Raw genomic sequence first — 23,032 nt, 5'->3', positions numbered from 1 at the left:
CCTCCTTGACTTTACTCTTCGTATGTAAAGTATTTGCAGATAACAAATCTGATGTATTTCCTCTATAAAAGCTTGCTCTACGATGATTCTTCCTTCTTAGGAAGTGTTAAACATGCTGAAGGAAAGCAAAGCAGACATCTTCGTGGACCCAGTTCTTCATACAGCGTGTGCCCTGGACATTAAGCACCACTGTGCAGCCATTACCCCCGGCCGAGGGCGTCGTAAGTCACTGTTCACTCTGGCCCTCTCTGAACTACCTTGGGAGGAGCACAGACTCCTTCTGAGACAGCACTTGCGGGTACTCTGTTCTCTAGCTGCAGCACAACCACAGACAACATCCTCTGGGGGCCTGGTTGATGCCGGGACTAGGCTTTTGTGGCAGAATGAATTTAGGAATGAATAATCCTGCAGGTTTGAACTGACCTAGCCATAACCAGAGGTAAGGTTCTGATGAAAAGGGAAGGTTGAGTTATTTATCAGGGAAGCAAAACTTAACTCATGATCATGGCCTCTTCCCCCTTGGCCAAACTAGAGCAGCTTCATCAGCTCACCCAGTGGCCACACTGGGTGGATCCCGGGCAGGTAGAAGAAAGTTGTTTCTGAGCCAGACATGCCCAATAAAATAAGAAGGTTTTAAGGGTCTCTGGGCAGCTGGTCCCTTGGAAGCTCAACATCATTTTTCTCCATGTTAAATCTTTGGTCAAATTTCCTAGAACGGATTTAACTTTGTGTAGCCTATACATCTGAATTCTCTGGTGATAAGGTGCCCTCCTCCCCAGCCTCATAGAAATTTCTGTTCTGTACAGTTTTAGACTCTTCTCATCCCTTTTCTTTCACAGAAATGTCCTGTCTCATGGAGGCCCTGGAGGATAAGCGGGTGAGGTTACAACCTGAGTGCAAAAAACGTCTCAATGACCGGATTGAAATGTGGAGTTATGCAGCAAAGGTAATGCCCAAGAGAATCTCCTGAAGCGGCCATCTCTGTCCGTTCCCCGGATGTTCCGCTTGTCTTTTTGTCCTTGTTGCGAGACCAGCAGTAAGTGTATTTGAAAAGTCTGTCACTGCCCTTGCAAGCCTCCCTGGCTGTCTCTGAGCCTGCGGCCACCATCTCCTTTTGCCAGTGTCTGCAGGCTTTGCCGGGGCCACTGCTTTCTCCTCACTTGCCCATAGTCCACCGTGGAAAAGTGAGTCACCCAAAGGATGGGGTAAAAGCCAGCTGTGCAAAGAGAACCAGAAATCATGCCCAGGGGAAAGGAAAGCAACCAGGCTGGCCACTGTTGTCTTAAAGCTCGTTTTTCTGATTTTAGTCAGTGTTTGGCAGGAGCATATGTATGTGGGACTGGCCCCGGCCTTCGCCCTCAACTAGGCTGAAGCAGGAACGCTGATAGGGTAGAGAGACATCAGGACAGGTGAATGTGTGTGATACCCAGGCAGACTTGGGCTAGGGGAGATTTTTCCTACAAAAATGCAGCCTCAGCGAGAAGAGGAACAGTTCTTCTCATGTGCACATTGCTTTGTGGTGCGTAACACTTCGCTGGACATACTACCTCACTGAACCTTGAAACGCAGCAGGGTAAGTGGAGTGATTATTTCCCCACTTTACAATGGAGGAAGCTGTGACCTGCCCAAGGTGCCTCAGCGAGAAAGTCAGGTTTCTAGATCCACATTCCATCACCCCACATCGGGATGGACATTGCCAGTTGCCTTAGATTAAGAAAGCGATCATGAGGACCCCCCTGCTTCTTGGCCAGTTCCTCCTGTCACCCACATGAAAGGTCAAGGGTACCAGGCAAACAGGAAAGACCATGACAAGTCTTCACACCTAGAGGTAAGGGAAATGAAGAGAAGGGACCGCAGCTGTCCAAGTAGCACATACGCCCCTCACCCCTTCTCCTGAAGGAACGAAGTTGGCTTGGAAGCCCTCCGTTAAGTGAGGCAGCGGAGAGGGGCCAAGTCAGTCTCTTCCTTCTCTCTGCTTCTGCCGGGGAGCTACTAAACGTTGCTGCAAAGAGATTCCACTGCTTGTTTTGTGTCGACAGATGTCGGCGCTCAGATCACGTTAATCTCACTCTGCTCTACTTATGCGGGACGAGCATAGAAACAGATGTAGCCAGACATCTCTGGGCACACCCTCTCAGGCACCCAGGCTAAGTTGAGACCCAAAAGAGCAGGTCCGTGTGCACCCGGGGAGCCTTTTGGCCCTGATTCTGCCACAGCAGGCTGCATAGAGAGAGGTCCGTTCAGAAAAGCAGTGAGGCTAACTGAGAATGAAGACTGGCTGGGCTGCAGAGCCTGTGATTACAGGAGCAATGCAGTGTACTCGGTCAGCCTGAGTCATACTTGCACACTGTTTCTGATGGGACCGCGCTCCTTATTTAATGGTGAGTGACGGGAAGTCAAGATACAGAACCAGCATCCAACACAATCTCAACTGTTTGTTCTCTGTGGTTTTTAATAATAAATCAGAATACCTAAGACCCTGTGTGACCTGGTACAAGTAATCACGTCCCACCCCTTGGCCTGTGGGTCTTCATCTGTAAAATGGGAGGAATACAATCTACTCTCAAGGATTGGTACGAGGACTAAATGATTGAAAACCTGTTGAGTGCTCTGCGAGGGCTTATGTGGCCAGGTCTTGAGTGTGAGGGCTGCTGTCAGGTTGGCAGGGGCGGGGATGGCGTGAGGTGGATAATATGAGACCCCACCTCTTTGTAGTTGTCTGTATTTTCTCGCCTTGTGTAGTAGATATATACCATAGTGTGATCAGGAAAAGGAGTTGTAGCTCTGTGTTTGATTGTCTTGTCCCTTGCCCTTTGTCCCAAAAGGAAATGACATAAATTAAACTAGGAATTGAGAGGGGCAAGTTAGAGCTAGCCCTGCCTCCAACCCAGTTCTGTGTCCAAGGCCTATGCTGCTGTGTGTCCTTCTAGGTGGCCCCGGCTGATGGCTTCTCTGACCTCGCCATGCAAGTGATGACATCTCCATCAAAGAACTACATTCTGTCTGTGATCAGCGGGAGCATCTGTATATTGTTCCTGATTGGCCTGATGTGTGGACGTATCACCAAGCGAGTAACACGAGAGCTCAAGGACAGGTAGAGCCACCGTGACCACCAAAGGAACTACCTGTCCCGTGCCCAGTTTGTACAGCCCTCCTGTATAGTGTACCCACTCACCTCGTTCTTCTAGGAGGTGGCATCAACACCCATGTTAGAGCAGCAGCAGGTGTCCTCTGCGTTGTCCCATCTCAGACTTCGCCCGTGTCCATGGTGTCCTCCTCCTTCTCGACCATTTGTGCAACAGCAGCAGCTGGCCGCTTTGGTTATTGCCTTTGTTGGCAAATTTGGGTTTACCTGCCCGTAGACAAGTCTCTCTCGTACCAATGGAACTACCAGTACTTCCAGAACCAACTTACCTGACCTGCAACTCAAATGATTTTTAAAAAAACAAAACAAAATAAAACAAAAACCACCAAAAAAAAAAAAAAAAAAAAAAAGAAAGAAAGAAAGAAAAGAAAAAAAGAAATTTTTAAAGAAAGAAAAAAATGTATATAATAACACATCTCCTCCAGGCCTGACTTGGGCAATGGGGTTATTTCTTCTCTGTGACTGTAAAATGAAGCAGGACTTACGGGGAAAACACAGCACCCAATATGCTATATAACTGGGATGTCTTGCTCATTTCTCAAAAGCACCTTTGGACCATGTGGGGGCCACGGACTTCACCGACGAGTGGGAAATCAGTGACCGGTCTGCTTTGGGTCTTGTTTTCTTCTGCTAAAACAGTGATGCCTTCCAGATCTCACCTTAATAGAGCCACTGCTGGTCAGGACCCCAGGCCATGAGTATTTCTATGACCCCCTCACTTCAGTGAGGTAAAGCAAGCATGAGCTTCCCTAAGCCAGAGGCAGATGGGTTGGGGAGGAGATCAAAAGTGGGAAGCTGGTCAGAGGCTGGACCCTGAGTCCCAAGGAGCAGGATCCCAGGAATCTTCTTCCTCCAGGCTAGCACAGGACTCAGTTACATTCGGATTGACCCTGCTGGGGATAGTGGTTAGTCTGGAAGGCCTGCGGGGAGGCAGGGACTGAAGCAGAGAGGGAGCTCGGGGCAGGAAGGAGGAGCAGGGATTGATTCACTTTGCTCAGTTTTTAGGCAACAGTGCAAGTCAAAGACAATGGCTTATAAAGATTTAGTGTGGTCTCAAGATGTGACTGGCAGTCCAACCTGACCCTTGTGCAGGCTCAAGGCCACCTTCCCAGACAAGCTCCCTTATGCCTCTTTGTAGAGAGGACTTGGAAAGTTATTACGTTAAAAGATGGAGCCTTTTATCTGTTTTTTTTCTTTCTGTCCATTTGCTGCGTACACCCACTGTAGTAGGCATTGGCTGAGTGTTGTACTTTGATGAATCATCAGATGTTGTACTTCCAGAATCTAGCTTTATGGAAGCAATCTTCCTGGCCGTCCTCCTTCGTCCCTCCAGTGTGGGATGGCAGGTTTGGAGTGTAAAAGGGGAGGAGTGCAGGCATCACAGTGCAACTTGGCACACCTTGGTTTGAGTTTGGGGCAGGGAGTTACAGTGGGTGCACAAGAGGGCGGCATGTACAGTAGGAGATATATTTATATAATATATATTTTATTAACCTGTTAGACGTCCACAGAGTATTATAAATCACGTGCCTAAAACTGTCCACATAGACCATGGCGCCCCTCCTTGCCCTGCCCCCCCTTTGCCACTGTCCACATGTGCTGCGGGACGTATGCAACATTTGTCTCCCCTGAAATGTGTTCGATACAAAGTGGGTCAGTTTGTGGATCAGTTGATGCAGATTACTCCTTGTCTCATCTGAATGATGTGTATTTGAATACTGTGGTTTTCTTTGCTCATTGCTCCCCTTCCGGGAGGCAGTGCGATCCAGAAGCCAGCTGTATCCCCCTGCCTAGGGTACTGCGAGTTACCAAGGGGAACTGCTCAGCTGCTTGGTCCCTTCAGTCCTGCTCTTAGGGTCTTCCTGATTCTCAGCACCTGTCCTGGGGTTCTTCCAAAACTTGAAACTCTTGGAGTCCGAGCAGCATACCCCTACCACCACCATTGTTGGACTGAATTGAGCTAGTCCGGATAGTCCACCTCCAGGAGTTCCCACCTGGGCCTGGGGGCTTGGGATTGAGAACCGGGGATGTCCTCTCAACGCAGGCCCCCACTGACCTGTCTGGCATGGTTCACAGGATAGAATAAAACATTCACCATTTGGTGAGTGTGCGGCTACCATTCTCCATCTCTGCGTTCTCCCTCCTAGTGTTTGTAAAACAAACCAATAGTTTAAGGTATCTGGACATTTTGGCTTTGTCTGAAGCATATCTGGAAGCTTGAAAAGGATTTTGATTCTTGAAACATTTATCATCTTTAGAAATGATACAATAAATAAAAGGGATAATTCTGCCAGTATTTTTGTTGCTTTTGCTAGAAAGCATTTCACCATCCTGCTTGGAATAGTTTCATATGACTGGTTCTTGAGAGTCCCAGGTAGTGTCCTGAGCAGTTTTCTACCTGCAGGGGGCCCAGCACCTTCTGAACCTGCAGCTCAACTGTATCCATTCTGCCCCCCATTTGGTATAATAACACAGGTTCTGGGGCACCTCTGGTCACTGGCCTCAGAGGTCAATCATGAGTAAATCACCTAGTCGACTCAAGAAGAAATCGCCCTAGTGGAGAAGCTGATGATGGACCCTGGCCTTTATCTCTTCTGATGTCTAGCCTGCGGACAATAACAAGCAGCTGGTGGGGGGTTTTCCACAGTCGAAGCCTCAGGCGTTTGCCGAAAATCCAGGTAACTCATCTGGCCTTATTAGCTCTCTCCAGGGTCTGGGGAAGTCATATGAAGTGTGCCCCAGAACACTCCAGAGGCCCCGAGAGGTTACTCTCCTGGCCTGGAGGCCCTCCGGTACAGGAGATCGGAAATGCAGGGCGACTGTCAAGAACAAGACTCTTCCCTCTAACTGAGTTTCTCTCCCAGAAGGGTAGCCCTGGAAGTGAGACCCTTTCCCTGGTGCGGCCCTGACCATCCTCTGCTATTGCTGCTCTCCCAGGAGACGTGTGCTAGCAAGATGTGCTGAGGTAGGAGCATAGCCGAGGCTTGGGTTCACTCCAGCAGGAAAGTCTTCCTCCTCTACATTCCCTGGAGACCCTCTGGCTGCCACTGCCAGTTCTGTGGGTCCAGTCAACGCACTCCAAACCAGTGCATCCTGAGTACTGGTACTCAGCAGGCATTGGCTCGAATTCACTGCAGGCCTCCGGCTGTCTGATATCCTGTGCTTCCTTTTTTGGGGAACAGTGAGCAGCTCTGCCTGGGGGAGAGAGGGAGGGAGATTCTGCTTTCCTAGAAGAGGTGACAGAATTGTCAGAGTTCACTTCTTCCTATTTCCTGAAGTTGTGTCATAAAAGCATCCAGTGGTAAAGAGGTCTATAGTATCCATTTACTCATCAGACAAAATGGAACGGGACTTCTGTGCCGACTTCCCTGTCTTCCCAAGAAAAGATTCACTCTCTTGTGTGAGTATGACTTCTGGAAATGTCTCCCATCCTCCCCACCCCCAGGCTTGCGGTACAGCTTCTGTCCCACAGATCCCCACTCTAGGGAGTCATCCAGGGGGAGAGAGATGGCTTCATGGGCCTCCTTTCTTACTTAGCTGGTCTCAAGTTCTTCTGAGAAAAAGCTTTCATATCCCGTTTCTTCCCCTCCCCCACCAAAAACTACATGTTCTCCACATCCAGCTTCTTTTAAGCAAGGAGATACAGAGAAGGAAGCTGGAAGGGACCCGTGGCAGCCAGCCAATCCAGCCTGACCCATTCAACCTAAATTTTGGCCACAGAACCACAAGCATAGGGCTTTTTGAATTGTGTGCATTTTGGTATATATATTTGTATTTCAGGTTCTTACGGATTTGGGAAACCTGAAAGATCCTTTTTTTCTCCCCCGCTTTGGACAGCACCTACGTAGCTTTATCGAATGCAGCATTCTGGTACCCTGAATTTCTCCTCGGCCTTCAGGGACACTTCTCTCCTTCACCTCTTCTCCACTGCTCCCTGATTCCCAAGGGCCGTGGGGCCACAGCTCCTGTTCTGGCCTGCCCCTCCTCCCTTCCTCCCTCACTCTATCTCTCTCTCTTGTCTTTGGTTGGCCATTTCTCTAATACACTCCTCTTGGTCCTCCTCTCCATTAGGACCAGGGTCGCATGTTAGGGCATTCAAGTCTGAAGCCGAATCCCCCTTCTTGCCCTGACCTCAGACAACAGATAAGTCATAGCAAACACAGACTGACTCTTCTGAGTGACAAGCTTCTCCCAGCCGTCTAGTGAGATCACTATGGAGACCCCAGGACTGCTTGTTATCTGGAGCACAAGGTGGAACTATCTGTTTAGTCTGGTGGTAGCAGGATCCTGACGGTGATTTCCTCTCCTTCCTCCTCCCCAAGATCTGTCACAACACACCGGTAGGGATGTTGTTGGGATACATGGAGTAGAGAAACCTTCCTGGGCAAGGAGAAAATTCAGATAGTGCCTCTATATTCTGTTTTTGCCTTCCCCCAGCATGGAACCCATGGAGCCCATGGAACCCATGGAACCTGGACCCCAGAGCCCAGCAGGCCTATGCCAGGAGCTAGGGAGGTTGGAGAGGCCCCGGGCAGACTGCAGTCAGTGCACGGGGTCGGGTGGCCAGCAGGACAGCCGGCAGCAGGAGCCTTCCTAGCAGCTTCTCCCGGCACAGTATTCCCAGGTCAGTCCAAGCAGGAAAACAGACTGAACAGCAGATGCTGTGTGACATCTTAGGCCTTGAACTTTTTTTTTTTTTAAGAAAGAGAAAATACAGAAAAGTAAAATTAACAAGCCTCTTTTGTAAATGATTTTTCTTTCTATGTATAAAATCCCAGCAGTTCCTTGTTTTTACATGTTCATGCTGTGTAATTTTGAGATGTTACTGAGATCCTGAACATAATGTGCATTTTTTTCTGTACAGATGAAATGGGAGAATTTAATAAAGAGTTTGCAGGTTTTTACTTGTTAAATCTTCTCTGGTGACTGGGAGGACGCCCCCAACCAACTGCTCTGTGAGGAGCATCTCCCGAGCTGTGCACCCTGACCCTACTCGCTGCACTTGGTGGTGTCGTTTCTGTCTCCTCAGCTAAATAGGTCAAGCAGGGTAGGACCACAGGAACTTTAGAGGCCGGATCCAAGGTTTTCTGACCGTCAGGTTGATGAGTTGGGAATTACTCACTTGAAACCACATCATAAGGCTCCTTCCTGGGGAGAGCGTAGTTGGGACCCATCGTTGCACATAAGGCACGTGGGTGCACTGGTCTCTAGTGGTCACCTTCCCTCTGGGCCCAGAACTAGGCCACATTTCTTGTCCATGCCCTGTCAGGTCCCTGTTCATCAGCCCTCACCTCCCCGTTCCAACAGCCCAGTCCCAGGGCCAGTGACCCCTGTGACACCCTTCCTGAGGCTTCTGTCTCCTTCGCTATGGCAAAGCGAATTTGCATGTGGGTGTTACAAAATCCTCACTTAAGGAGTTTGCATGGACACAAGGATTTCTCGAAGTAGAAACATCTGTACCAGGATCTGAGTGCTAGGATGCCCGGTGAGAAAGGACCAGAGGACCCTGGGCCCGGGGTTTCTTCCAGAACTCAGATCCACTTTTTGCAGCTGTCACATGGGAGATGGTGGGCCTGCGTGTAGCGTGGAGGCCAGGAGAAGGCGAAGCGTAGAAGAACAAAAGAGGAAGAGAGAACAACTGGAAACACTCTGTAGGGAACTCTGGGCAGCCATCGCCCTGGATGGGAGGAGTCTGGGGCCAGATGCTCCTGAGAGTCTTAGAGAAGCTGCCTGCTGTGGTGCAAGTGTGGGAAATGAAGTCACTGGTATTCCCACAAGGGAGAAGTGGGTTCCCCAGCTCGCAGCATCGGCCCCTTGATGGGATGCCACAGCAGTAGTGGGGACCGTGCTGCCTTAGCAGTCTCTGAAGGAATCACCCTACCCTCAAATTCTGTGTGATCTTTCGGATTAAAAACCCTTGGCCAACTTAAATCCTCAGAGGCATTTGGCATTTGTTCTCAAAAGGGGCTGAGGAATGAAAGGATTTTAGCCAAAAAGGGGGAGAACTTTAGATACCCAACCCTCTGCTAGATGAAGAAGTGAGAGAGGGTGGGTGTGACCCGGTTTTCTCAGCTAGTGAGCAGCAAAACATGACGGTCTGCCCCTGCCACATGTGTTTCCCTCTGACCGGCCAGAGTGGCCTTGGGACCTGTATGACTTTCAGGCTCCAGCCTGCAGTGGCTGACCTGTCCTCAGAGCCAGACCATACCCTGGACGTCCCTCCCCTGGAAGCTATTGGCCTTGGTTCCAGGATCCCACCTCCCTTGCCCAGAACAACCCACAGCACAGCAGTAACTTCTCAAATTCCCTGTATTTATGGAGAAATTTGGACAGCCTGAGAGAGAAAGGGGGACCCGATGGGTAACGAAAGGCAGCAGACTAGGAGGAAGCCGGCCGGAGCAAGGAGGGAGGGTCCGGGGCATGGGCAGCCCCTCGGAGGACGTGGAAGCCCCTGGGGCTCGGCCACTTGTGCTCCGGGGCCGCGGCAGGAGTGCACCTCCTGCCCACCTGTGCCCTGGAACCGGGGGCCGCTCCTTGACCCCCTCTGGGGAGTGGCTCCGTAGCGTGGGTCCAACAACAGCGATTCCTCCAGAGAGCGGCCAGGATGAGGCCGTAGATGAGAGATGCGCCCAGCAGTCCCAGGTAGCAGTAGGTGGTGGCATTGAGGATCTGCTCCAGCTCCACTGTGAGGGAGACAGGCACAGGGTGAAAGTGGGCCCACGATGAACAATGGATCTTCATGGGCTTCTCCCTGCCCCTGCCTCCTCCTAAGGAGGCCTCTCTGGCTCACTTTATCCTCTGTGAAGTTGTGTTACTCCCCATTTATAGGATAAAAAGTTAGACTTAAGATCTGTAAGTGCAGAGATGGTCTGGACTGGATGGGGTAAGTAGGTGGGTGGATCCGAGGCCAAGAGAGGGTAAAAGACTCCTCCTCCACCTCCCCCCCCCGACTCCCCCCCCCACCCTAGGGGCCACAGAATGTTGAGGGCTGAACCAGGACTAGACCCAGGTGCTTTGGACTGGGTCTACACCTTTTCCAGTAAGAATCTCAGGGCTCAGCTCTGACTGCATCAACACAGGAGCTTCCCAGACCCCCCTGCGGGAGGGCCCCTCTCCTGGCTGAGCTCCTGAATATTTCCTGTGTTCCTGTCCTAGGACCTTTAGTGCAGTGTTCCTTGCATTTTAAACCTTGGTTCAGTGTCTGACCTACCCCTCTAGACTCACTAATATTCAGACTGTGTTCCAGTCACCGCTCTGCCCTGGCAAATACTTAGTACTCCATAAAATGATTGCTGAATGAGTCGATGACCATGAAAAGTCAAGGCTTCGCCACCCAGGGGGTCCCACGTCAGTGTCGGGGGGTCCGTACCTAGAAGAATGTGTCCACTCTTGTTCGCATTCTCCACTTCCAGCGTTCTCCTGTGCCCTGGAACAGAGCAGATGCCCTTCGTATAGCTTCCCTCTGCTCTGTCCCCCAAAGGAAATAAGCAGGCATTCACCACTAGGGAACACAGAAGCCAGGAGTGACAGAGTAGGTATTAGGACTTTGGGGGTAGCTGGTCCCACAACACTGCACGGGCTCCAAAGCCACGTCCAGGCTTCACCAGAAGCTAGGGCAGAGCCAGGGGTTCTTTGCCACACACAGCAGTGCTTATCTTGACTTTCTGGTTTGCCAGGGAGTTATTGATGTCTGGGTTCCAGGTGGTTGCATCAGGAAGACTGGAGCACAACCCCTGGGTCCTTTCTACTCACCTCGGCCCCAGGGCAGGGGCAGCACGACTTCTAAGGCTCCACTCTGGTGCAAGCCTCGGCAAGTCACAGACATTCCTGCCACCTCCTGAGGCAGCTGCAGCCAGCTGACCATGGGATCCCCAGCTCCCCCAGTGGAGTCCTCTTCCTCCTGGTATTGGCCTTCCAGGACCCAGGACACCCTCAGAGGGTCAGGGTTATGTCCTAGGGCCACACAAAGTACATGGAAGGGAGGGCCGTAGGCTGGGATGAACAGGCTCAGCTCAGGTGGCTGCAGAGCCAGGGGTTGCCTCTTAGCTGTGGGGAATGAGAGGAAGAAGGATGTTACCCAATAACACCAGCCTCTTCCAAACTCAGTCCTATTGATCCCCCTCCTTCTGGGGCCTCTGGAGACTCTTCTACCCTTCCTCTATGGCCTTCCCTCACCTTTGTCAGAATCTACTTTGCCCCACTACTGGCCTTCTGGACTGTTGAGCAGAATATGAGCTGAGCTTATCTCTGCCACATGTACCTTCTGTCCTCCGGGCCTCCAGTATCCTTACTACAGAGCAAGGGAAGGGAAGGGATTTAATGTTCTTGATGAGGCTTCCCCTCCCAGGCCTAAAAATCTGGTCTAAGGTGTTTCTGTCCATCCTCAAATGCTTCCAGCCAATTCCACCATCAAGAAGCTTGAGCATTTTCCCTGCTGGCAGTCTACTCTCCTGGGCCCTCCTTCTCTTTCCCTCATCCCACTGACAACAGCTTCCTCCAAGGGGGCTTCACCATCTACACCTTTCTGCCCACTGCCACCAGCTCCATTGCAATCGTATACACTAGGGGCACCAGATCCCCACGCTCTCAGACTCACCCTGATAGAGCAGTCGGGTACCTTCTCCAAAGACATACTGGCCTGAAAACCATATGGCACAGTAGTAGGTGCCCTCATCAGCAGGGCTGGCATTGCCCACGGTCAGGAGCGCAGCATTCTGGGCTGGGTCCATCTCTGCCAGAAAGCGAGGATTCACACCAAAACCATAGGTGGGGGGATCCCCTTCTCGCTGACTCAGCAGGAAGGTGGGGCCACTCCCCTTCAACTGCTGGTACCAAGATAAGACATGAGCCCTGGCAGGGCTTCCCTGCACCACACACCAGATCTGTGGGTTGCCTCGTCCACTCACCACAGAAGACCGAGGCTGGAACAGAGAGGGCTGGAGGACTTCTGAGGCACCTGAAGAGGCAGAGAGGATAGTGACCCACTCAGAACAACTCAGTAGTCCTTTATTAGACACTGTCAGCTCAGCCGAAGCATACCGTCTCACCAGAGGGCCATTTGACAATACCTGTCAAAACTGTACGTCATCACACTCTGTGATCTGGCAATTTTATTTCCATAAATTTACCTTAGGAAAATAACTGGACTCAGGTATATTGGTAGACCTACAAACAGGACTGTTATAATGAGAAAATAAATGTAATTAGAGGAGAGGATAAAGTTTTAAATGAGACACTGGTCTATGCAATACTATGCAGGCCCCATAAAAGGAAAATGAAGAACTCTCACTTCTGGGTAGGATGGAGTTGTTGGCAGCCAAATAATGTTCCCACTGAAAACAACTAGAAAAGCCAGAGGAACAGACGATATTTCAGGTTTAAGAGAGGTACAGAAGCAACAGTGGCCAGAAGGGTTAAGGATGTGCAGAGGGAAGAGCCACGGAGGTACAAAGTGACACCTTTCAGCCATCTGCAATTGCCAATTCTGGCAAGAGGCTAAGGATCCAGGTTTTCCCCAGGGGGAAGGCTGCAGGTGAGACAAGAGAAATCAGCAGAGCCGTTTATAATCCCACAGGCTGCAGTGACAAAACCGAAAGCCTGAGGAACCTCAAATATATGTTCAGTTATCACCATTACCTGAAGTCTGAAATTTTATAAGATGGGAACCTTAAAAGCTAAGCCCAACCTCTGTGAAGCAGAGCGGAATTTTGCAGAGTCACAGTGCTGAGAAGATAAATGATCAGAGTTTGACATCTCAAAAGGAAACCCTCTGCTGTATACACCAGGATTTCAGTTCAAGGTCCCAAACGGGTCAGCCCTAGGAACAAGGCAAATGAGTAGTAGATGGAACTCTATTAAAACTGCATTCCATACACTTCTAATTGTAGAAGGAATTCTGGAATTAGGAAGCCACCATTTGACAACCACCATAGGAATCATCACTCAGACAAGAAGCATCAATAGATGATAAAAACATTTTGGGTTTGGGTAAGTTTATTTATTTATTTATATATTTATTTATTTATTTATTTATTTATTTATTTATTTATTTTGAGAGAGAAAGAGCACGAGTGGGGGAGGGGCAGAGCGAGGGAGAGAGAGAATCCCAAGCAGGCTCCACACCATCAGGGCAGAGTTTGACCGGGGCTCGATCCCATGAACAGTGAGATCATAACCTGAGCCCAAATCAAGAGCTGGACGCGGAACTGAATGAGCCACCCAGGCACCCAGCCACATGAGCAAAATTAATATCAACAGGAACGGGGCAAATAGACATCATGTGCCTTCTGATACGGGGCACTGAGAACACAATCTTTCGGTGGTATTCCTGTCATAAATGCATGCCTGAATCTGATCACGAGGAAACATCAGGTTTGAAGCATCAAACCCAAGTTGACGTATATTCTACAGAATAACTGGCCTGTACTCCATCATGAAAGGTGAAAACTAAGGAACTGTTCCAGATGAAAGGAGAATAAAGAGACATGATAACTAAATGCAGTGTGTGATCATGGATCGGATCTTGGACCATATATATATATATATATGGTCCATATATATATATATATATATATGGTCCATATGGACCATATATATATATGGACCATATATATATATATGGTGTATATATATATATATATATATATTTTTTTTTTTTTTATTTTTTATTTTATTTTTTTTTTTACTCTAAAGAATATTGGAGAGAAAACTGGTGAATTTTGAGTAAGATTTGTAGATGGAATCATATTAATGTTGGCTTCTTCATTTTGATCATTGTACTGTGTTACACGAAGACTGATGGATGACTTCTCATCAGAGATGATGGAAGCCAGAAGACAATGAAAAGACATTTAAAGTTCTTGCGTGAAAACAAACAAACCTGTCAACATAGAATTTTTTCTTACCTAATGAAACCGTCTTGAAAATAAAGACGTTCCCAGATAAAAGCTGAGATAATATGTCACCTACAGGAATCCTAAAGGGAAATCTCCAGGCAAAAGAAAAACGACCCTAGATGGAAACAGGGAAATGCATGAAGGAATGAAGAGCAATAGAAAGGGTAAATATGTAGTTAAATATAAATAAATATTGTCTGTACAAAGCAATAGAAATGTCGACTTGAAATGTCTTATAAGAACAACACAGAAGTTGGGAGGAGGCAAGTGAAGTTAAAATACTCTAACATTATAGCCTCATTAGAGAAGTGGTCAAAGTAGGATTATATTAGACCATGAAGTCAGAAATGCATATTTTAATCTGTAGGAGTAGCCACTAAAAGAATAATAAAAGAACGTATAATTAACAAGTTTTTAGAGGAGGGAATATTTTTTAAAAGAATCCAGGGGCACCTGGGTGGCTCAATTGGTTGAACATCTGACTCTTGATTTCATCTCAGGTCATGATCTCACAGTTAGTGAGTCTGAGCCCTGCGTCGGACTCTGCACTCACAGCGTGGAGCCTACTTGGGATACTCTGTCTCCCTCTCTCTCCCAAAAATAAATTGAAAAAAAAAAAGAATGCAAAAGAAGACAACAAATAAGAGAAAAGGGAACAAGAAACAAGGACTATAGTAGGTATAAACCCAAATATATTAGTAAATACGCTAAATATAAGGGGACTAAATTCTACAATTGAAAGACTAGGATAGACAGAATGGATCAAAATCTAACAACTATAACCTGCTAACAAAGATCACACCCTAAATATCAGGCCTTGAAAACACTGCAAGTAAAAGTACCATTATCACTGATACACCTATGCTAACATCAGATCAAACAGGCTTCAAGGCAAAAAATAGTACGAAGAGATGAAGACGTACACTTAACGACGTAAAAGGGTCATTCCACCAGAAAGACATAAACCAGCCATTTCAATAACCATATTAAATGTAAGTGGTCTAAACACCTCAATTGAAAGTCTGATTGGGCAGGAATCCTGTGGATATTCCATCCACGAGAAACCCACATAAGGACAAAAATAATTTAAAAGAAAAAGGATGGAAATGTCGTACTATGCTACTATGTTTTTGTTTTTTTTTTTAACAGAAGGGGTAGTATCAAAATCAGATAAAGTTGATTTCAGGGCAAAGAATACTACTAATAGTAAAAAGTTTTATTTCATAATGTTAAAGAGTTCAATTCATTAGGAGAATGTAACCATCTTAAACACTTACACACATAATGGAATTTCAAAATAAAAGAAGCAAAAGTAATAGAACTGCACAGAAAGACAGACAAATCCACCATAACGGCCAGAGATTTCAACACCCATCTTTTAATATTTGATAGAACAAGTAGGTAGAAAATCGCTGAGGATACAGACGCCTTGAATAATACCATCGACCCATTTACAAAACGGTACTTACGGAGCCCTCCACCCAACAACCCCCAATTACACTTATTTTTCAAATAAGGTTTGAACCTTATTTGAAACCAAATAAGGTTTGAACCACGGAACCTTTATCAACTTAGATCATATTCTGAACATAAAACAAGTCTTCATCCATTTAAAAGGATTCAAGTCACACACACAATGTTCTTTGACCACAGTGGAATTCAATTAGAGACCAATGACAAAGATGTTTGGAAAATTCCCAAATGTTTGGAAAATAACTTAGTTCTAAATAACCCATGGGTCAAAGAGTAAATCTGGAAGTATAGCAGTATTTAGAAGTAAATGAAAATAAGAAGGTGATGGGTCAAGAAATGTGTGAGTGCTGCTGACACAATAACTGGAAAGAGACCCGGGGCATCTATCCAGATGATAAAAGTGCTCTAAGACTCAATGCTGGTTATAGTTGCACTGGTACATTGGTAAGTGTACCGATAAACTTGGTACATTTGTTGAAAACAACTAAATTGTACAGTGCAGCTAAACTGAGTGGATTGCGTGACACGTATACTTCACAGAAGTTGTTTCTAAAAACACCTAAGGACTGTTAGAGAAGAAATAAAATCGCATTTGCAGACAACCTAGCGGTAAACATAATAAAATTTTAAATGTATAATCTGTTAGAATTAATAAATGAGTTTATCAAGGTCACTGGATATAAGGTAAGTATAGAAAAATAAATTATAGTTCTATATTAACTATAAATAGACAATAAAATTAACAAAATACTACTTATGATAGCATCAAAACCAACAGATACCTAAAAATGAATCTTTTTTTTTAAGTTCATTTGGAGAGAGAGAGCACGCACACAAGCTGCAGACGGGGAGGGGGAGAGAGAGAGAGAGAGAGAGAGAGAGAGAGAGAGAGACCATGGCAAGCAGGCGCCGTGCTGTCAGCGTGGAGCCCCATGTGGCGCTGAAACTAGAACTGTGAGATGATGGCCTGAGCCGAAATCAAGAGTCAGACGTTTAACGTTTAACCGACGGAGCCACCCAGGTGCCCTCCCTAGAAATAAATCTCCTAAAACTATGCAAGTCCTCTACACTGAAATCTACACAACATTATTGAAAGAAATGTTTACAATGTAAGTAAGTGGACACAGATACCACGCGCATGCATTAAAACATTCACTGTGATGGAGTTGTCAGTTTTTCCTAAAGTGATACACAGCGTCAAACTTAGCTCGTCTTCTGAGCCATAAAACAAGTCTTAGTACATTTAAAAGTTCCCATCAAACCCCAGCAGGTCTTTTTGTGGAAAATGATAAGCTGATTCTAAAATTTTTATGCAAATGTAAAGTTCCTAGAATATCTAGGGCAATCTTGAAGAACAGCAGAGCTGGAGGAGTTACACTCCCAAGAACCAAAACTTTCAAGGGGCTGATGTAATGAAAACAGTGTGGTATTGGTGCAAGAATACACAAGGGATCAGTGGAACATGAGCCAGAATCCAAAACGTGTCTACAGTTTTATGACAAAGCGATGCTATAAGGCTATGGAGAAAGGACAGTCCTTTTGTGCTGGGTCAACTGGATATGCACATATGCACAAGCAGTGAGTTTGTTTGTTTGTTTTGCACAAGCAGTGAACTTTAACCTCCAACTCTTACTGGATTACAACCAAAAATTTCAGCTGGATTACACATCTAAATCTGGAATGTAAAACAGGAAAGCTTGGAAGAAAACACAGGATGATATCTTTATTTATTTATTTATGTTGAGAGAGAGAGACAAAGAACAAGAAGAGGAAGGGCAGAGAGAGAGGGAGACAAAGGATCCTAAGTGGGCTCCGTGCTAACAGCGGAGAGCCTGATGCGGAACTGGAACTCACAAACTGTGAGAACGTGACCTGAGCCGAAGTCAGAAGCTTAATGAACTGAGCCACCGAGGCACCCCGAGAATATCTTTACCAGCATAAACCTCGGAAAGAAATCTTAGTAGGCAAAGATTGCTTAAATACGACACCAAAAGAAGTCCGTTATAATGGAAAAACTATTATGTAAACAACATTAAAATTGGGAGTGGCTGTTTATCAGAAGACACCATTAACAACAGCGAAAAGATCCATGGACTGGAAGATACAACACAAATAACCAACAGAGGAGTTCTATTTAGATTTTTAGTTATATAAAGATCTCCCATAAATCATGAACAAAAAGTCAAGTGAACCAATAGAAACATGAACAGAAGATTTGAACGGGCCCTTCACAGAACAGGATATCCTAAAGGTCAACAAACATGAAAACGCGCTCAATGCCATTATTCATCAGGGAAACAGAAATTAAGACTATGGGGAGATTAAAAAAAAAAAAAAAGACTAGGAGGACATCAGGCGCACGCGTACCTCAATGGCTAAAATGAAAAAGACAGGTAATTCTCAGGTCTCGGCAAAGATGTGGAGGAACGGGAATTCTCTTACACACGTCCGTATCTGTTTTTGCTAATATCCCAAAACCTGAAGGAATTTTTAACCGTTAACAGCAGTAGCGTGTGGGTTTGGGACCATGGGAGGTCTTAGGGCTTTTAATAAATCTACTGCTGTGTAATTTTACTTTGCAGGCTTTACTCTCACTGTCAGAAATGAAAAGTTTCACATTTTGAAAAGAACAAGTCTCTCCCATCACGCTCGAACACCAAGACCCAGGACGTAGTGGTATTTCCTCGCCCTCATCTCTCTTGACCTTTCTGTGGCACTTACCTTGACCACTCCTGGGTCAAAGCCGGGTCTGCCTTCAAACCCCAGGGGCTGACCCCACTCTGCTCCCCTCCCACCCGTCCATCAGCCCTTCTGGTGCCTCAGTCTCAGTCCCTGGGATCTCTCCGTCACCCTCTCTCCTGGCTCCTGGACAAGCGCACTGGGGGTAGCTCTTCCCTGAGGGCTCCTCAGTTTCTCTCCGGCCTCATTTCCACCAAATTAGAGTGAGGAAGATCCACCCCCCACCCCTGCATTCCCCATCCTCCAGCTTCCCCAGCCTGCAGACAAGTCCCAGTCTCCAGGTCCTGCAGATCCTGTCACACAGCTGTCCTCCCCTCCACCAAAGCCTCTTGAGCCTGGGTCACCTCCTGCCACCCGGATGGCCCCCAGCCTCCCGCTGCTCCTGATGGCCCCAATGTCATGCCCCAGCCCATGTCACACACACCCCCCCCCCCCCCCCGCCAACTCCACCGCTTTCACCAGACCCCCATCTACTAGCTAGCTGTGTGACTGTGGACACCTTATCTAAGCCTCAGTCTCCCTCTAAAATGAGGGTTGTAGAATCTACCTCACAGAATTGTCATAAGGATTCCATGAGATAAAGTCTAGCATACAGTGCCTCCTTAATCAATGTCACCAGTTTCTACTCTTTCTGTTCAGCTCCACGGGACCGCAAGGCACGGGTGATCTGACCCCTTCCCCAAGTACCGAGACCGCCCCTCCCACCCCTCAACTGCCCCGCCCAAGCCCCTCTGTCTGTCCAGGTCCAGCCCCTGCACCTCCCCCGTCCCCCTTCTCGGCACCCTGCAGTCACTCAGGCCTAGGTTCCTCATGGGAGGTGGGAGTGAGGGGTCCACCCGGCTGTGCACCAGCCGCTCTCCCGCCTTCCGCTTCCAATAGTCCCCGCTACGCTCCTAAACCAGAATCTGTCCACAGTCACAAACCTCCATCCCCATGAAACGCGAGAGGGGCGCCTGGGTGGCTCAATCGTCGAGCGGCTGACTTCGGCTCAGATCATGATCTCACGGTGGTGGGACAGCTCAGAGCCTAGAACCTGCTCCCTGTCTCTGCCCCTCTCTCGCTCTCTCTCAAAAAATAAATAAACATTAAAACCGTATTTTAAACGGAGCGAGAGGCCTAATTAGGATCTGGGACAGGGAGAGGGGAGAAGCTCACCTGAGACAGAGCGCAGCAGCCAGACACACAGGGCCCAGCCACGCCAGGACGCCGGGACTCTACTCGGTAGCTTTGGTGGCCACGCCATCTCTCTCCGTATCAGCCCGAGGCTGGACTGAGCGTGCAGCGCTTCTCCAACCAGGCCCTCACCGTGGCCCCAGAACGAGGGGCCTGACGTCGGCTTCCTCCCTAGGTGCGGTGGGGGCGCGGTGGGGAGGGCGGTGTACAGACACAGGCGCGGTGCAGTTGTGGGCCAACCCCAATATCCGGGTCTCTCGGAAAGCCCCTGGAGGGGTGGGGGTGGGGCATCTGAGTGCTGGGGCGAAGTACAGAGGACCACTTGGTTTGCAAGCAGTTCAGCAGAGGACTTGGTTTACTGGTCCCTGAAACCAGTCCCGGAGAGGTCCCGGCCTCGGGTCTGGCTGGGTCCGCAGGCCTGAACTGTGATGTCAGAGGCACACCCCTTTCTTTCTCTCTGCTCTGTAGCCGTCTTTCCGTTTGGTTTGCGGGCAGGCTCTCCACACGTGGTGGAAAGATGTCCCCCAGGGCCCAAGGCTCAGGTTGGCCAGCGTAGCCACCTCGGGGAAAAGGAAGAGTCTCCTTCCTGTTACTTGAAGCAGAGGTCGGACGCTGATGTTGGTCGACCTAGCCTGGACCTTGCACCTGCCCAAACCCATCCCTGCGATCAGTGGGCTGGCTGGGCCTGGGTCACCTGTGCCCTCTGGAAGCTGAGGCATGGGGGCAGTTTCAGAGGGTCTTTGGGGACTTGGAGTCACAGCATGGTGGTTCCCAGAGGAAAGCTGGATGCAGTCACCAGAGGGTCCAGAGCAGGCACCTACCTGTCCAAAGGGGCTAATGTAACAGAAGAAGGGGGGGGGCTCTCCGGCCCAAGAGGGGCCCCTCTGCTGCCTCCTTCCAGCTTCTCAGTTCGGCAGCCATGTCCCCACACCCTCTCACAAAGCCCCCACCTGTTTCTCCACGTTGCTCTGCTTGCTGACTGTCCCAAGAAGTGGCCCGCAGTTTCTCCTGCGGCTCGGGAAGAAAAGCCTTGATGGCCTGCGCACCAGAGCCCTGAGACATCCTTCCGTCCCAGAGAGACCCAGACCTCGTGGTTCTGTCATAGCAACCAAGATAATCATAACAATAGATAATTGGCCACCTCCTCATCTTCCCTTCGGGTCGGTGGACTCGGCGCCAGTGCCACGAGGCACTTAGCACACACGGTACCCGGCATGTTGGAAGCACCTGGCGAATGAGGTAGGTCATGTTTTCCAACATGGCCTCCACAGTGCGTCTCCCCCCACACGCCCTTTCTGCTTCCACCCGCGTTGGCATTCATTTTCTAAGCTGAGATACAACTGACGCACAGTAAGCTGTACGTATTCAAAGTGTGCAGCTTGGTAAATTTTGACGTGCGTATGCCCCTGAAACCATCACCGCTGTCAAGATGTCGAACACATCCACCAGCCCTAAAAGTTTCCTGATGCCCGTCTGTCATCCCTCCCTCTGCCCCACCTCTAGGATCTGCGGGCAACCGCGGGCGTGCTTCCCGGCACCACGGGTCAGTTTGCGTTTTCTAAACGTTTTATGTAAATTGAATAATACTGTGCGTGCACTTTTTTGTCTGGTTTCTTTCACTCAGCGTCGTAACTTTGAGAGCCGCCCACGTTATTCCATGTACCCATAGTTGATTTTTTTTTATTGCTGAATTGTACTTCACCGTATGCCATAATTTACTTACCTGTTCGCCTGCTGGTGAACATTTGGGGTGTTTCTCATTGTTGGCTCGTTCAAATAAAGCTGCTGTGAACACTCACGTGTAAGCCCTTGTATACACTCTCCTGCCTTTCGCAGTGATTAACTTGGAGTCACATGGCTGGGTCACAGGGTAAGTGGATGTTTAACTTCCTAACAGACCGCCCGGCCCTTTTCCAAAATGTTTGTACGAGAGCATCCTTGACACCCCTGCGCATGGTCAGTCTTTTTTGTCTCAGACATTCTGGTAGGGGTGTAGTGATAGCTCATTGTGGTTTTAATTTGCCTCGTCTAATGACTGATAATGTTGCTGGGTTGCCGTGCTGGGAGGAAGCCAAGCAGCGGCAGGCAGAGCCCACGTGTAGGTGTTCAGCTGACGACCAGCCACAGGCAATAGACATGTCGGTGGCCCTCAGATGGTCCCAGCCCCCGGCCTTCAGGCCCCCCCCCTCCCCCCGCCGATGCCACACGGGGTGGAAATAAGCTGACGCCACCAAGCCCTGCCCAAACGACAGATTCATGAACAAAGTAGACGACTGGTGTTTTAGAGATGACTTTTTTAAGCTTATTTATTTATTTTGAGAGACACAGAGACAGCACGAGTGGGGGAGGGGCAGAGAGGGAGGGAGAGAGAATCCCAAGCAGGCTCCGCGCTGTCAGCACAGAACTGGACGCGGGGCTCCGACTCACGAGCCGCGAGATCCTGACCTGAGCCGAAGTCAGACGCTTAACCGACTGAGCCACCCAGGCGCCCCCAGAGTAGAGAATTGAGGAGCTTAAGCCCTCCTGTTGTGCTGCCTGGATTGGGATCCTTCCTCCACTACTTCTTCTCTAAGTCAACCAAATTCTTTAACCTCTCTGAGCCTGAGTTTTAGCTTCTTCAAATTGGGAACAGTAGAACCTGCCTCAGAGGGTGGTTATGAATCTAAAATGACCCGTGTCTGGCACAAAAACAGACATTCAGATCAATGGAACAGAACAGAGAACCCAGAAATGGACCCCCAAACGTATGGCCAGCTAATCTTTGACAAAGCAGGAAAGAATATTCAGTGGAATAAAGACAGTCTCTTCAGCAAGTGGCGCTGGGAAAACTGGACAGCGACATGCAGAAGAATGAACCTGGACCGCTTTCTTACACCGCACACACAAAATAAACTCAAAATGGATGAAAGACCTCAATGTAAGACAGGAAGCCATCAAAATCCTCGAGGAGAAAGCAGGCGAAAACCTCTTTGACCTTGGCCGCAGCAACTTCTTACTCAACACGTCTCTGGAGGCAAGGAAAACGAAAGCAAAAATGAACTACCGGGAGCTCACCAAAATAAAAACCTTCTGCACAGCGAAGGAAACAATCAGCAAAACTAAAAGGCAACCGACGGGATGGGAGAAGATATTTGCAAACGACGTATCAGATAAAGGGTTAGTATCCAAAATCTAGAAAGAACTTATCAAACTCCACACCCACAAAACAAATAGTCCAGTGAAGAAATGGGCCAAAGACATGAATAGACACTTCTCCAAAGAAGACATCCAGATGGCCAACCGACACATGAAAAAATGCTCAACGTCACGCGTCATCAGGGAAATACAAATCAAAACCACCACGAGATACCACCTCACCCCTGTCAGAATGGCTAACGTGAACAACTCAGGCAACCACACATGTTGGCGAGGATGCGGAGAGAGAGGATCTCTTTTGCACTGCTGGTGGGAACGCAAGCTGGTGCAGCCACTCTGGAAAACAGTATGGAGCTTCCTCAAAAAATTAGAAATAGAAGTACCCTAGGACCCAGCAATTGCACTTCCAGGTATTTATCCAAGGGATACAGGTGTGCCGTTTCGAAGGAACACACGCACCCCAATGTTCACA

The 23,032-nt window shown here is 48.4% G+C and overlaps 2 protein-coding genes across 4 annotated transcripts in view; one reads left to right on the top strand and one right to left on the bottom strand.

Annotated features, from left to right (window-relative positions):
- The window catches only part of GLG1 (golgi glycoprotein 1), a 151,877-nt gene extending 143,832 nt beyond the window's left edge, over nucleotides 1-8,045 (top strand). For both annotated transcript variants that reach the window (XM_058707447.1, XM_058707446.1), the window contains 3 exons: nucleotides 101-221; nucleotides 840-946; nucleotides 2,931-8,045. In XM_058707447.1, the coding sequence (XP_058563430.1) occupies nucleotides 101-221; nucleotides 840-946; nucleotides 2,931-3,098 (396 nt within the window). In that variant the 3' untranslated portion in view covers nucleotides 3,099-8,045. The remainder of the gene's footprint in view (nucleotides 1-100; nucleotides 222-839; nucleotides 947-2,930) is intronic.
- Nucleotides 8,046-9,436: 1,391 nt separating this feature from the next.
- LOC131499437 (immunoglobulin alpha-2 heavy chain-like) lies at nucleotides 9,437-20,562 on the bottom strand. 2 transcript variants are annotated; one of them, XM_058707448.1, is made up of 5 exons: nucleotides 19,408-20,562; nucleotides 11,742-12,101; nucleotides 10,898-11,191; nucleotides 10,515-10,571; nucleotides 9,437-9,828 (listed from the first exon to the last, which is right to left on the bottom strand). In XM_058707448.1, exons 1-5 carry the CDS (start codon nucleotides 19,493-19,495, stop codon nucleotides 9,524-9,526), a joined length of 1,104 nt encoding a protein of 367 aa, XP_058563431.1. In that variant the 5' UTR covers nucleotides 19,496-20,562; the 3' UTR covers nucleotides 9,437-9,523. The 2 variants fall into 2 exon arrangements, with proteins under 2 accessions (XP_058563431.1, XP_058563432.1); XM_058707449.1 differs by having other exon boundaries at nucleotides 11,742-11,876; nucleotides 19,408-20,560.
- Nucleotides 20,563-23,032: the final 2,470 nt, after the last annotated feature.

This window comes from Neofelis nebulosa, chromosome 17 (genome assembly GCF_028018385.1).
Source record: "Neofelis nebulosa isolate mNeoNeb1 chromosome 17, mNeoNeb1.pri, whole genome shotgun sequence".
Classification (NCBI taxonomy): Eukaryota; Metazoa; Chordata; class Mammalia; order Carnivora; family Felidae; genus Neofelis; species Neofelis nebulosa.
Note: the sequence above shows the minus strand (reverse complement) of the source record. Positions and strands in the feature narration are given on the sequence as shown.

What these genes read in the sequence shown, in the direction of transcription:
- LOC131499437 (XM_058707448.1), bottom strand. Translation starts at nt 19,495, where the DNA reads ATGGCGTGGCCACCAAAGCTACCGAGTAGAGTCCCGGCGTCCTGGCGT. An exon ending in GCCCCTGCCCTGGGGCCGAG is followed by an intron (nt 10,572 to 10,897) that starts GTGAGTAGAAAG and finishes GCTCTGTTCCAG; the next exon opens with GGCACAGGAGAACGCTGGAA. An exon ending in GAGTGGACACATTCTTCTAG is followed by an intron (nt 9,829 to 10,514) that starts GTACGGACCCCC and finishes TCTCCCTCACAG; the next exon opens with TGGAGCTGGAGCAGATCCTC.